Source organism: Leuresthes tenuis, unplaced genomic scaffold, assembly GCF_036924035.1.
Source record: "Leuresthes tenuis unplaced genomic scaffold, fLeuTen1.0.hap1 SCAF_15, whole genome shotgun sequence".
NCBI lineage: Eukaryota > Metazoa > Chordata > Actinopteri > Atheriniformes > Atherinopsidae > Leuresthes > Leuresthes tenuis.
Genome location: NW_027325369.1, coordinates 27,096,416 through 27,110,536, shown reverse-complemented (window position 1 = coordinate 27,110,536; position 14,121 = coordinate 27,096,416). Strand labels below are relative to the sequence as shown.

At 41.8% G+C, this 14,121-nt stretch overlaps 1 protein-coding gene across 2 annotated transcripts; it reads right to left on the bottom strand.

Annotated features, from left to right (window-relative positions):
• Positions 1 to 2,383: 2,383 nt before the first annotated feature.
• On the bottom strand, positions 2,384 to 13,690 carry maco1b (macoilin 1b). 2 transcript variants are annotated; one of them, XM_072364951.1, is made up of 11 exons: positions 13,405 to 13,690; positions 12,057 to 12,198; positions 10,355 to 10,481; positions 8,631 to 8,754; positions 8,185 to 8,363; positions 6,857 to 7,415; positions 6,067 to 6,225; positions 5,524 to 5,706; positions 5,319 to 5,439; positions 4,572 to 4,746; positions 2,384 to 4,491 (listed from the first exon to the last, which is right to left on the bottom strand). In XM_072364951.1, exons 1-11 carry the CDS (start codon positions 13,482 to 13,484, stop codon positions 4,289 to 4,291), a joined length of 2,052 nt encoding a protein of 683 aa, XP_072221052.1. In that variant the 5' UTR covers positions 13,485 to 13,690; the 3' UTR covers positions 2,384 to 4,288. The 2 variants fall into 2 exon arrangements, with proteins under 2 accessions (XP_072221052.1, XP_072221053.1); XM_072364952.1 differs by having other exon boundaries at positions 6,857 to 7,412; positions 13,405 to 13,689.
• Between the last annotated feature and the right edge of the window lie 431 nt (positions 13,691 to 14,121).

Below are 14,121 nucleotides of genomic sequence, written 5' to 3'. Positions count from 1 at the left end.
AATCTGAATATTTTCAGATTACTGTTGGAATGTTTTCAATTGAAAGAGTGAAGATACTGAACTTTTTGCTGAAAAATCGACTTCGCTTCCAAATATTTAAAAGCTATCCCTCAAATGTTCCAGTAGCAGATATACTGTGTGTTCTGTACCACTCAACACACTGTTGTGTACATTTTTGTTGCTGATTAAAGGTTGAACAGAGTTTGTTTGTTTGTGCTTTTCCCATCACACATTGTCTTTGCCTCATCTATCTCCCTCTAATATTGTTCATGAACTATAATAAAATGTCTCGGTTTCAACATTTGAAATGCTTCTGTGCTCTAATGTGAAGGAAATCTGCTTTCACACAGCATCCCAGCTTCTTTGGAGCCGAGGTTACACAATAGAATGGATTTAGCGTGCGCCATTGAATAAATCCAATTAATCTTATGTTAAACATCAGATACACTGTATTTCCTTTCGTGTTATTCTGTCATTCAATATTCAACTATGTAATAAAGTAATCCATGGCAGTATAACATACAGAATCTGGGTGAAATATAGTTCCTCATCTTGTAATTCTTTTATATAAATCCTTCAACGTTGGCTGTAAAGGATCTTTAAGAATATTATTGCTGATTAAAATGTCAGACACACCAGTATACTGCCTTGAACAGTACCAGTTCCTATGCTTCTTTTTTCATCTACTCCACTATTTCACCCCAGTTGCCGGATCTAATGCAGAGTAAGAAAGATGAAAGTCTCCTGAAGGTTGAGACTGTTGGTTCATTTCACTGTCCTGAGGAAGAGCATCTCTGGCCAAGAGGGATTCATGTTATACTGAGAATCAATAAGAATAAAAGTTAATAAGCTTAAAGCTTCAGTCAACTCAGAACAATTTCTGTTTGAAATTTTCTTTGAGAATAAAGGAAACCTCAGGTAACTTTAATATCTAAAGACTTTTCCAAATGCTTGGAAACAACGGGCTAATCATGCATCATTATACCCAACATCCCAATTAATGTTGTAAAACTATCCTCAGAGTTTTTTCGTACTTTCTTGGGTCACAAATCAGAGGCTTTGAAATGACCCCAAGGATGATCTCCGTGCTGAGTTTCACTGAGCTTACATCATCACCCTTAAAACGAATCACTCAGGGGACTGGCTTGCAAAAAATCTTGCAAAACCAGATTTCATGGGAGACGACAAGCTTAGAGACATCAGATCAGGAGGCTAACACCTCCCTTGAGACATGTTAGGCAACATCACTGCTTTCTTCAATCAGAAGCTCAGCGAGCAGTGACAGGACATGCTTCGCTTTAAAAAAAAAATAAAAAAAACATCAATAGTTTAGCTTTTTAAACAAACCTGCTCCTCGGTGCTCGGCCGCTGCGTTCCCTGTAGATCGCCGTTTCATTGCAGGCAGCTGCAGTCCTGCACCCATCTGCCCAGAGACGCTGCAGATTATCAGTCTATAAATTGTTTTCCAGTGACTATAAGTGACTCAGAAACTTTATCCCAATAAGTCAAAGGAAACAGAAGAGCTTTATGTGGAATTTCCTTATTTAAATCTTTTTTTTTTAAACAGCTGGATTTAACCGCTGATAAATGCCCAGACAGGCAGCTTCCACATCTGCCTGGCCACACAGGTTATTCAGCCTGTATTTGGGGAAGTCTCGTGCGATGCTGACGGCTTCTTTCATGAATTGTCCTTGGCCAAGGGACTCTTTATCCCCTCAAGGAAATGTATCTGCATCTGAGGAATTATCGCTCGATTCAAAATGTGTGGCATCACATAATTTGCTCTCTTTTATGCTCCTATCTCAGACTGAAATCACAAACCTAAAAGGTCAGAAAAGCGAATAAAATGTGCTGAAGTGCTAAGTATTTCCCCTTTGGCAATATTTAAATGGAGCACGCCCACCACTAAACTCAGCACTGGTGGACAGCGTTGTAAAAGCAGCATCTTTTGATTAGCAGTCTTCAAAATCACTCAAGAAGAAATTACTCCTAATTTACTTCTGCCGGAGCTCAATGGGATTTTATGTTCTTGAAAAAACATAATTATGGTTATTGACGGGGTAATTAACCAGATCTTGTGTGGACAAGAGAGAGAATTTCTTACAGCCGAGAAGCAGATGGAGGCTGCCTCCTAGTGGCAAAGAGATGACGTTGTATTTGGAGCCAGATTAACAGTTCAGAAACTGAATCATGTTCAAAGGGATTTACCAAATGCCTTCATTAGTTTTAGAAGTTTCTTAAGTAAAAGGACTTCAGAGAGATGTAATAGAAGCCGCTGAGGACCGACCATTCAGCACTTCCATAAATCTCAGGAATACAGAGTGGGCGTGGTATAAAACAAAACAAGCAAAGTGACAGAAATAAGCAGGAGGGAAAGTATATCTGCAAGAAAAAAAAAGGTTTTTATTTCCTGTAAACCTCACAGAGCGAGAGCGCAGCCAAGGTCAGACCTGGGGGAGAACAGAGCAGTGACTGTGGGGCATAGAAAACAAAAACACTTCGCCGTACTTTCAACCATCAGTTGGCCGAACAACTGACTAAACCGTCACTTTCACAACATTTTCAAGAAGCCAACGACGGCAATCTGGGCGAGACAAAGAAAAAGCTTCTTCGGTGTGCGGCTGGTGAAAACCACACGCGAGGCAACACCGAAACCCCGTCGGGCTCGAGCAGACCCTCTCCCCGCAGGGAAGTAACGATAATACCAGAAACAGGACTGAAGTAAACTGCTTTAAAAAAAACAGCCACGTTGCAAATACTGAATAACATTCACAAAAAGAAACGTGGCTCTCTACTCCCTCACTTTCTACTACACACAGACGGCGGCTTTCTCTGACCCATCAACAGAAACTTTTAACTGCGTATTTGACAAACGTGAGCCAAAGTATTTGCAGTTACATTCTCAAACACATTACCAGAGAAACTCCAGTCTTGGCACACAAACTGAAGTGGCAGATAACTATCTTATCTGGAACATGGCATTTCCTAAAGCTCCGTTTACATTGCACAGTCCATCTTTACAGTTTTCCCTTTCAGAGCAGCACACGTTTTCAACGGTGCGCCATTAAAATAAAAAAGAAAAAAGAACCCGGGGAGGCGGCTCAACCAAAGGACTCGGGGCTAAATGGCAGCAGCGATGAGCATCTTTTAGAACACGATGAGCTGCAGACGGGGACATAATGTGAGAATAAGTACTGTGAAATTTAGAGCCGTTCAATGTGTCTAACAAAGGACACGGCTGCTCATGAAAGTGGATGACGATCAGCTTCCCTACCAGCGGGGAAGTTAACAAGACAAAGAAAAACAAGGGAATGATGTCCCACTTCACTATGCTGAGTGGAATCCTTCTTCTTTCCAGCTCAGTGAGATTTTCCCACCAAATTCAGATGGTTTGGATGGTATCTCATGTCCTCAACTCAAGGCACTGTGATCATATCAACCATTGAGAAGCTGTACACACACTCACACACTCACACACACGCTCACACACTCCTCTGTCAGCTGTGGAAACCAAAACTCCCACTAATGCTGAATATCTGCTCGGGTCCATTTACTTTACTTTAAAGTTTCTGCTTATAACACAAGTTATTTTCACAGCTTTTTGCCATCAACGTTTCCAGTCTGTTGGGAAGGAAAGGAAAAAAAAAAAAAAAAAAAAAAGAAGCCTGGTGAATTTCAAAGTGAACACAGAGAGCCACACAAAATGCTTTAAAAACTATGAAAACGCCACATGCCGAAGCAGATTAGAAAAGGGTGAATTTTGGTGACCGATTGTGGATTAAAACAATAAGTTAAACAAGTCTGTGCCAGTCTTTGCACTACATTCCTCTGGTTGTACAAATGTTGTCCAACTATATCCGGAGGATAATGATCTGTCAAATAAATTAGGATGCAAGTCAGGAGGTAAGATAAAGAACTGTTTTCCCAATTTTAGGAGGCATTAATCAACCTAAAGTAAATACAGTAGCTTGTTCCAGGAACAGAGAGCCAGTTTCTGTTGCAGCGATGGCGGAGATGAAGAGACGCACCCGAATCTGTGAGGTTTCACTAGACATTAAAGAGAAAAAAAAAAAAAACTGACGCTTCCTAATCGACATGGGATGTCCATTTTTTAAGTTGTTTTTTTGTCTTTTGTTTTAACTACAACAAATACAGTCACACAATACAACAACTTCCTTCTGACCTGGCGAGGAGAGAACAGAACAAAACTATTCCCAGCCAAAAGATGACGGAGCTGCGGGAAAAGTAAAAATGTTGGGAGGGTGGATGGAGGGGCGGGACAAAGCCTTCACTTTTTGAGGGGCTGGTAAACAGAAGCGTTGGGGTCCAGGCCGGAGGGATTGGTGTCCATGAACTTTGAGGAGTAGTGGGGGGCCACGGGGGTCATGCTGCTGGTGTCGGCTGTGTAGGAGATGCTGGGCATGACGGCCATCACTTCTGCTATCTTCTGCTTCAGGTCTTTGATCTCCTGGTCCTTCTGAAGGATCTGACCTGAAAACAGAAACACACGTCAGATGTGGCGACTCAACGATACGTGGAGGCATCACGATGATTATGAACATTTCGTGAACCTTGTGCGATCTCCAGCTGTCTCTTGGCGTCTCCAAGTGCAGAGAAGAGGTCCAGTTTGATCCTGGTCTCTGCACTCAGACTGTTCTCCAGATGCTGGGTCTTGTCCTGCATGGCTGACAGGGCTGACATCAGCACCTCTGTGTCTTTTTCATTTTCCTTATATTTATGAAGCTCCTGAAAGACAAAGCATACAGTCGGAGGTTAATATCTCGGGCCCGTTGCTTTGGCATACTGCTGATAAAATGTCTGAAATAAAGAAGGTAAATAAAGTCCGCCAAACGAATGCTGATTAAACACTGCGCTCAAAAATGTTAGTGAGTATGTTTGACCAGCGGGAACGAGGCTTTGGATGCAGTATCATCTTTACACATCTGTTTTTAATCAAAGTGGCAGCAGATAAAGACTGAACCACTTCTAATGTTCTTCGGAGCACAACAAATACAAACAGAACATGGTAAGAAACTATCCACACCCCTGTGGAAATAAAAGAAGAGACAAGCAGGTGCGCTGGTGTGAGAATGTGAAAATGGTGTTGTTCTAAACAATACCCAGTTACTTGGCACGGAAACATGACGTGAGCTGTGATTACGACACATCAGAGGATAATCAGCCTTCGCCCAGTTGTTAAAAAATCCAAACATTTCATGAATGATTGAAGAGGAACGAGTCTGAAACCAAAATGCCACAAATGCACACTGAGCTGGTTTAAAAGATTCTGTAATGTTCAATCACCAAGAAAAACAAACCTGTACTTTTAATTCGAGCTCTCGTATCTGGTCCTCCTTTAACTTGATATCCATTGTTAATTTTTTACACTCTGTTTCTAATTCAGTGATCCTCCGCCGCAGCGTGTCTGTGCACTCCCCCCTGAGAGAAAAGAGAAAAAGACGAGTGAGAGCAGCGTAAAGTGGTTGCTGAGAAGCTAATTTCATATATCGAGGCTGCACCCACCTGGATGCTGCTGCTAGCGCCACTGCTCTGGCTGCAGTGGCCTCCTCTAACTTCTTTCGTTTCTTTTCATCTGCGAGCTGCTTCTCTGCAGAAGCTCGGGCCTCCTGCTCCGCTTTGAGCCTCTTCTCCAGTTGGCCCACAGCCTGTTTGTCCTTTTGCTTCGCCTGCACAGCATTATGGAGCCTAACACATCCAACCACACAACACGGAGCAGGTGAGAAAACTTGATAGAATAAGCAACAGAATCCCTGCTTCATACTTGTGATCTATGTACTCAAATGTCGATACCAAGGTAAACAACCCAAGCCTTAAGTATACAGTGTGTGACTTCATCAATTTACAGTATAAACTTTGCACAGATCAGGCAGATTTCTCTGAAAGTAGCTGTCAGCAAACTTTTAATTTGCATCAAAAGGTCAGCATGTAACTCATCTAAAATCAGTGCTGTGTAGCATTAGAAACTCTATAACCCCAGCTAATCGTGACAAAAACTGATCACTAGCCCAACTTTGTGAAGACTTAAGAGACAGTCGCCCCACTTACTTGCTCTGCAACAGCTCGTTTTCCTGGCGCAACTGACCCAGCTCAGTGCGTATCGAGCGCTCAGCGCTGCCTAGCGAGCCAATCTGGCTGCGTAGGTCCTGCTCAACCTGCCGGCTGGCCTGCAGGTCAGCCTTCAGCTTCTTAATGTCCTGCTCCAACCTGTCCCAGGTGGAAATGTAAGCACACGTATTTGTAAATTGAGATCTGATGACCCGGCTAAACAAATGATTTGTTTATGGTTTCACGTACATTTACGAATATTGATTAAACAAAGACATCCTGCATCCAACTTGTAATGAGTCAAATTCAGAGAGTAACCAAGAAAATGTTAAACTCATGGCTATATCCTGAGCAAGGAACAGTCAGAACAGAGTGCACTTTGATGCAAATGGTATTTGTGTGGATTTATGATAATTTATTTGTCATCAACCAGAAAAATCTGCAACCAGATCGACTACTCTCAACATTTGAGAGCACGGAGGCACTAAACCTTTGACAGAAAATTAATTACGCCTAATTTATCTGACATTGAAAAGATATGCCACCTTTAAAGCTACATTAAAAAACAGGCACTTTAATGGTGGTCTGCTGTAAACGAGCACAGAGCTGCTTGTTCTTCCCGAGCCTCGACACAGGCATCTCTAAAAAGTGGAAGAGACCAAAGTCCTTAAAGTCAAGATAGGTTCTCAAAACAGCTCACTGCACAATCAAATCAGAACAGTTACTTTATGAAAACACTGGAGTGAGGCGTTAATGAGAACTCATCTGTGTCTGATCATGAGCTTCTTACCTAACAAGTGCTTCTGGCTTGCTCAGCTGGTTGTTGGGGATACAGTTTTCGGTGGGATCCCTGTGGGAGCCCCCAGCAGTCCCTTTCCCTACTGGTAACTTTTGCTTCTTCTCGTTCTTCCCTGTGGAAGACGAAGATGACGACGCAGAGGAGGGCACGCTGCCGTTGGTGGCGCTGTGGCCGCGGGGCGAGGAATTAAGCGCTGCGGCGTTGCTGCTAGCATTTTTGTAATTTTTAGAGGAGGAGGATGATGAAGAAGAACAGGAGGAATTGTTGTCCTCTTTAAGCAACAGATTCTCTGTGCTGCCCAGCTCTGTGGTCAGTCTCTTGTTGTTCATATGGTTCTCCATATACTCCATTTCCTGGAGTTTAGAGTCCACTGATGATGGCAGGATGTTGTTGTGTTGCTTTTTAGCCTCCCCGCCACCTTTTCCTTCTTTCCCTTTTTCTCTATACTCTAGCTCTGGCAGTGACGCTGATGTCTTTTTATTGCCTGGAGCACCATTTTGTGACACTGGAGGTGTGTCCACTTCAGATATTCCTTTAGCTGCTGCTGCTGCTGCATGAACACAGAGGAGAATAAAAGAGATACACATAAAACATCTGCCCAGTTGTACAGGCATCATATTCATTTTTGATCATTTATAATGAACCCCTGATGTTCTTTATTTCAAACATGACTTCCTCTACCCACTGTGAGCACTGATATGATTCATATGTAGTTTGTGGTAATTAACATCTCAGGTGATGTGAATTTGTTTGAACCATTTCCTCACTGACTTCTCGCTCTGTAAGAAAAGTAGGACTTCTTTCATGTGTTAATCGAACCCCACCTAATGACCAAATGAATGATCGTGTGCATGGTGTGTTTGCTTAAACTGTGAGGTAAATGCACCTGTAACCGCAGCCTTTGAATAGAAGGGGAACGCATATACTGCAGATGTATGTTAGCATAATGATGGTTTAAGTAAACAGGAACAAGAAACACAATTTAAGATTAATGACAAACCAATAAAACAAAGGAAAAGATGTACAAAATATCCCCTGTGCCAAAATCTACAAAACTGCCCAGAGAGATAAGGAATTATGACTTTACCAACTGTGAAAAAGAAAAAATGCAATTAAAACAGCGAGAGGATCCAACAACTACCCAATCCATGATCGTACCATTACTGACTTCAGACAGCAGGCCAGCCAACTGGACAGTAGAAAGACAATGAAATCTAGTTCTTTCATGTCTGATGAAAGGAATAAAGTGACTTTTGTTCACTTTTTTTGTGCAGGTGAAGCAGGAATGTACACAGCATGTATGTGGGTTTCGGTCTAACCTTCTTCGGCTTCTCGCTCTTGTCTCTGAAGCATCTGTTGCTCTGGAGGCAGAGCCTGCTGTAGCAGCTGCATATAAAATTCATTCTCCTTCTGCACCTCCTTTTGCTTCCTCAGGCGCATTTTATAACTAACGTAGCTCTTGAAGCCAAAACCCAGCGTGACCACCGGGTAGCCAATGCTGAAGAGATGGGCACAAAATGCACACAAATCACAATGTGCTAATTCAATCAAGGAAACACTGAGTCAAACAGCAATTGGATTATTAACTATATGAAGAAACAATCAAATTTCTTTATATAACACAGGTTCAAAGCTAAATCTGCTTCAGAAAATCAACTTCATAGATTGTGCATCGATGAACAAAGCTTTGTGAACATCAAGACTGATACCTATAATACTGTTATTATTCCACACTGACTCTAGTTTAAACATAACAGAGGCTTACCAGTGTGCAGCAAAAGGACGGCACAAGTCCACGTGAAAGTTCTTCAGGTCTTTGAATCTGATAGCTGCCTCTATGTACACAAAGAGTATCCATAGAGACACGGTGGGCAGACAGACGCCTCTCTCTGAGGACAAAGAAAGGGAACAAAAATGTCAGAACTGCATTTTAAACCAGAACTGTGTTCATGACAACAGCTAACCAAATTTGTTCAAAGTATACAGAACACCTTGATCACGAATGACAAAACTTTGGACTAAAAAAAAAAAAATGAGATGTCAAAATACGTACATGTGGATCAGGAGTGTACACAACATGTAAATGTAACAAAGCTTCATCGGAAAGAAACCAAATCTGGATCAAGACAGTAAAGACTTTCACAAAGATTTGTCCCACTCATCAATATGGTCAAATAAGCTAGATCCTGCTTTCATAGATATCTTTAGAACTTCTCTACACTGGGGTTGGCAAACATCCTCAGAGACAAATGGATCCTAAAAATTAATATCTAATTAGATGCTCATTTGCAGCGGTATTGACTGGAAAGACCAACTAGCGGTGAACACCGCTGAGTTCACAGCTCAGAGCTGCTGCAGAATAAAAGCAACTGTATATCATTTTTATCATTGTAAGAGGTCCAAACTCTGACCACCGAGACAACAAGAAGCACCAGTGCGAGGAGCCGTCAGACCTGTGACGCCAAAGTCCTGCTGATTCAGCATGAAACGGTTTGTAAGGTAAAAGCACAACAAAGAAGGGAAACGCTGCGTGTGTTTCGTTTACCACTCATGTTGTGGTCAACATTTGTGGCAATAACTACTGCAAATGTTTATTTGCTCACTCGACCCTGAACTTGGATAAACTCTGTAGAGACAGACACACTGGGCTGCAGGAAGTCTAAAAAACTGAGCCTTAGGGAATGAGCCGCTCAGTGGAAGCGAGTCGGTACATGAATATTTATTCCATATTAACACCACTACTAATAAATGTTTTGGTAATAAACAGACAGTTAAACCTACAGAAATACAAAGTGCTCTTTATTCTAAAGGAAGGGACTGGTAAGGGGTGCTCATTTTTTTGGCCTCTGGATTTAAACAAGATGAAAAAGAAAAAGGTTTACAGTTTCTAACTTTAAAAGGTAGTCTGGAAGCTACTGTACTGAAAAACATTGCTTTGAAATCCTAATGTCATGACAGCCTTCCTCTACACTGTGTACCGGTTTCTACTGCCCACCATTATCACTAAAGACGCATAACATCACCACCAAGCTGTGGAGCGCTAGAAGATATTAATACTCCTGTGACATCCTATGGTTCTGAATGTCACCGGTGAGTTAAGTCTTAGAGCTCGGAAAGCAAATGGGAACCACTCGGTTTGTCCCTCCCCCAGCAGGCACTAGGATTTCCATCTGACACCTGGCCTTTGGTCGACACAGGCAGTCGTCACTAAATCAATCTGACAGCTAATCTGCAGAGCGCAGCTCGCTTACACCGTGTAAAATTCTGAGAAACAAGCCAACTGTTTGTAAACAAGATAACACAATGTGCACTGCTCATGCAGAAAACTGTCCACACTTTTTTTTTTTTTTCAACCATCTCAAGTAAATCATTTCACTGTCGCGAGTTAGATCTGATTCCTCTGTTCACACTGCAAGGCTGTAAAAAAACAAACAAAAAAAAAAAACAACCTTTCAAAGTAAGAAAAATCAAGACACAGGATGAACTCACCTGTGTGCCAAACATACTGCACCCACACATAGGTACTGGCAGCAAAGAACAGCCATTGCACTGGGATGAAGAGGAGGCAAATGATGTCCGAGGTGAACGCCACACACACAAAGAATACTGAGAAGGCCTGATGGAGAGAGGAGGTTATGATAAACTGTGCAGGAAACAAAGAAACCCCCCCCCCCCCCCCCCCAACAAAAAAAACCAGTAATTATGCTCTGAAGATTAGGAATTAGCGGTCTGACAGAATTAGCTGATGTCTACCATAACGCAATCCTTTAAAACATGTAGAATAAACCACTTATTTCTCCGAACAAACAAAACCATGACCAACTTTATAAATATGACCTCTTCAGTTCTCTTTCTCCCTTCTCAGAGAGACAATCAGACACTTACACTGCACATTTCAATAAGAGCTAGCTGTCCGGCACCAATAATGGACCAAAGGCTAAATAAAACTACAAGAAATTAACCATCAGCATTCACTTAGCAGATGTTAGGCTGACTGATGACCTGCAAGTCTGATCAGAGCTCAACTTTTTTTGCATGATGAGAAATGAAATCGGAGAGGTAGGAAATAAAATGAAGATAAACACGACGTGTTGTTTTTAAGTTTAAGGTAAAGCTCCACTCAACTTACAGTCGCGAAAAGCTAATGATCAAACAAATAACTGCAATTATAGTGTTTTATGCCACTTTTACAGTATAAATCTGGTTAGCTGTAGTCAACACACACACCTTATGATGTGGAAAGGGTTGGATTTAAGATTAGTGGTATTAGTGCCTTTGTTTTTGTGATAAATATGATGAACTGCATCCTCCAAGTTAATGGGTGCTTCATTTTCCCTTAGCTAAAAACAAAAAATGTGCCCACCGCTGTCTTGTCTGGCAGAGCAAATTTCTGATGTTAACATTAACAGGAAGTCATCAACATGAGGTCCCCTGTATGATAGAAATTAGGGTCCTCAAGATAAACAGCAGGTAAGACGAATTCTCTACAAGAATCTCATTAAAGCAGAGCAAAGTTTCTTCTATATTTGTTTAGGTTTGGCTGCCTCAGAAACAATGTGACCATCTTGTGGCTTATTTTGTGGCATATCTGACGGCACACAGTCTGACTCGCTGTCACCTTGTCTTTATCAATGCTAGTTCCTAAATGCGTGCACAGAAGATATCAGATAATTGTTAGAAATCAGGTGAGGCACCAGTGCATCTCTAAATCAAGGCTGACTGATAAAACAGTGCTACAACAATCAGCAGCATATCTGGTCTTTAAGCAGTTAGCCAAGCGATAAGGCACATTCTGCAGTGAGAGAGACACTTCAGTCTTAATGTGGACTTGCAGCTATACTTTATGAACAACTTTGAGCAGTAAAATTGAGGAATCTCTGATCTGTCAAACAGTATTTCCTATTAGTATACATTTTTGTTGTGTTTTCACATTTAGTTCAACTTTAATAACTCAAAATAAAAGATGAGGCACTGGTTCTTTTATATGTCAGGTGTAGCAAGTTAATGCTTGTTTTTTTTCCATTGTTTTGAACCCGTCTGCACACCGTGTAGCTGAACTGTTGTACGTACATATAAGCTAAACATTATTGTCCATATTGCGTATCGTCTACAGTTTCACAGAGAATATAAGCGTGTCTTTGGAGAAGCTTGGCCAATTAATAAATATGAATAAACATCCATAGCTACTCACCAGCCCCTGGTATCTAAAGGAGTCGTACACACTCCGGATGAAGAGCCAAAATGGCCAGAGGTACTCAAACCTGAACTCAAGTACAAAGTCTGCCAGTAACACCAGTGCCCACACCACCAGGAACTTCAGGTACAGGAAGGTACTGAAATAAAAGACAAAATGAGTGAAAAATTATATTTTGCAATACAAACACAAAACATTTAAGAGTGTTTTTAAGCATTGGCAATTCAATTTGCTTTTAAAATCAACAAAGAATATCATCAATTATCTTAAGCAGCTTATGTTAAACAATGCAGGGATACTTCTGAAGGCGTTCGAGAAAAGGTCTTCAGTACATCGATGCTGGTATATGTCCTCATATGATGTTATTCTAAAGATTTGGACATGACAATAACACACAACTACTTAAGAGCATGTTTATCTCTCAAGAGTTATATTATTTGCACACACACATATGTGATTTGCGGCTGTTTTTCCAATTCAGTTCTCAATTTTACAATTAATTTCAAAGAATAGATAAGATATATTTGACCATAATTGACTGATACATGTTAGAATAGCGAGACCCAGACTGGGACTCGGTCGGTCCGTCGGGGGGGGGGGGGTTCTCTGATCGGATCATTTAATGATGTGGGGCACCTGCTCAATAATTCAGCAACTGACCCATATCTTTAGATCTTAATGCCACGTGTTTAACTAGTGGCTGACCAGATATATAGAAAGTCACACAGAGGTGGAACCTGTCAGGGGGGGAAAAGACAACCCAGCTTCTGTTCAGATTAGACAACCCGTGAGTGCAAGACAAGCGCCTCACAAGTTGAGACTGATTGCAATCTTATCAACGTATGTTTGGTGTTAACAAAGCTCACAGCACTTTAGCATTAGTGAGGCTCATGTGATGATGTTGGCAGTAAGCAGGCAGAGCTGCTGTGGTGCTGACCAAAGTTGCATTCACAAAAAGGGAAGCAGCTAGTTTTGACAGCAGATGTCAATTGACATGGGCAAACAAAAGTCAGGGTTGTTTCGTTAATTTGCAAAAACGTGCAACAACATACGTCTTAAACCAGCACTGCTGTAAAATAGACATTGTGACATGGTTAATAACTGGCTGCTTTAGGGCCTAGCGGTACAGTTAGCTTAACAGCTAACGTTACCTGCTAGTGTACAACGAAAACATCGCTACAGCTAGCTTAGCTAGCATCGAGCTAGCTTAACAGGCTATCAAGCAGTGGTAGTTCATTGGCATATGTGGTAACGACAGGAAGCTAAACGCGCTGCATTGTGTCTAGCCAGTGTCCCCATATCCTGTCGTGAGGAAGCCCCCTTCGTCAAGCTCCATGCAAGTTACCTGCCGTATATACCCTCGGTGATTCGGTTCCGTTTTAACGGCCGTCGGAGTTTGCTGCAGTCCGCATTGCGCCGCTTCATCCTCCTCCCCTTGGCTTTGGCCTTCGAATAACAACTGTAATCTTATCCAGTTTTCTTGTGTATACGGACAAAGATAATAAATGAAGTGCCTGTGGTATATGTCGCTTTATTATTTTCCCCCAGTGAACACAAAGAAATAAATAAAGTACTCTATTCGGGAACCTCCTCTTTTTCTGTTAGCGCAGGCTCAATAAGCCCAAACAGCGCTGTATTTTACAGACATCCAGTTGTCAGACGGCTGGAATGTCCAATCAACCTGTCTGCGAATGCTTCTTTCTTTAACTGACAGGCATATGAGCCAATCAAGTTGCACAAAGGTCGCTCGCTCACATCTCCCCTGTCAAAGACAACTGAATAGAGCGTAGATACTCGGTGTGGACATGCCTCACCGCTCAGCCAATCAAATCTTTCTGAACAAATCGGGCATTGTTCATTAACCAATCAGATGATCGCAGAAGCGGGCCATTTGGTTCTAGCCTTTGGTTTTGGTTTATTATGAGCAGAAAATATGCAGTCTTTGGTACAAAAACTCCATTTGTGTCAGATACAAAAACATCCATTCCAGCATATGGGGCTATTTATATCAGGGCCTTTGTGAGAGGTTCATTGACAGATTTGCCCCAGGGTCGCTGAATGC

Excerpts from the sequence above, each read along its gene's own strand:
- maco1b (XM_072364951.1), bottom strand. The coding sequence starts at position 13,484 with ATGAAGCGGCGCAATGCGGACTGCAGCAAACTCCGACGGCCGTTAAAA. Across the intron at positions 12,199-13,404 it reads ACCGAGGGTATATACGGCAG|TACCTTCCTGTACCTGAAGT; the intron begins GTAACTTGCATG and ends CTTTTATTTCAG. Across the intron at positions 10,482-12,056 it reads CCTTTAGATACCAGGGGCTG|GCCTTCTCAGTATTCTTTGT; the intron begins GTGAGTAGCTAT and ends TCTCTCCATCAG.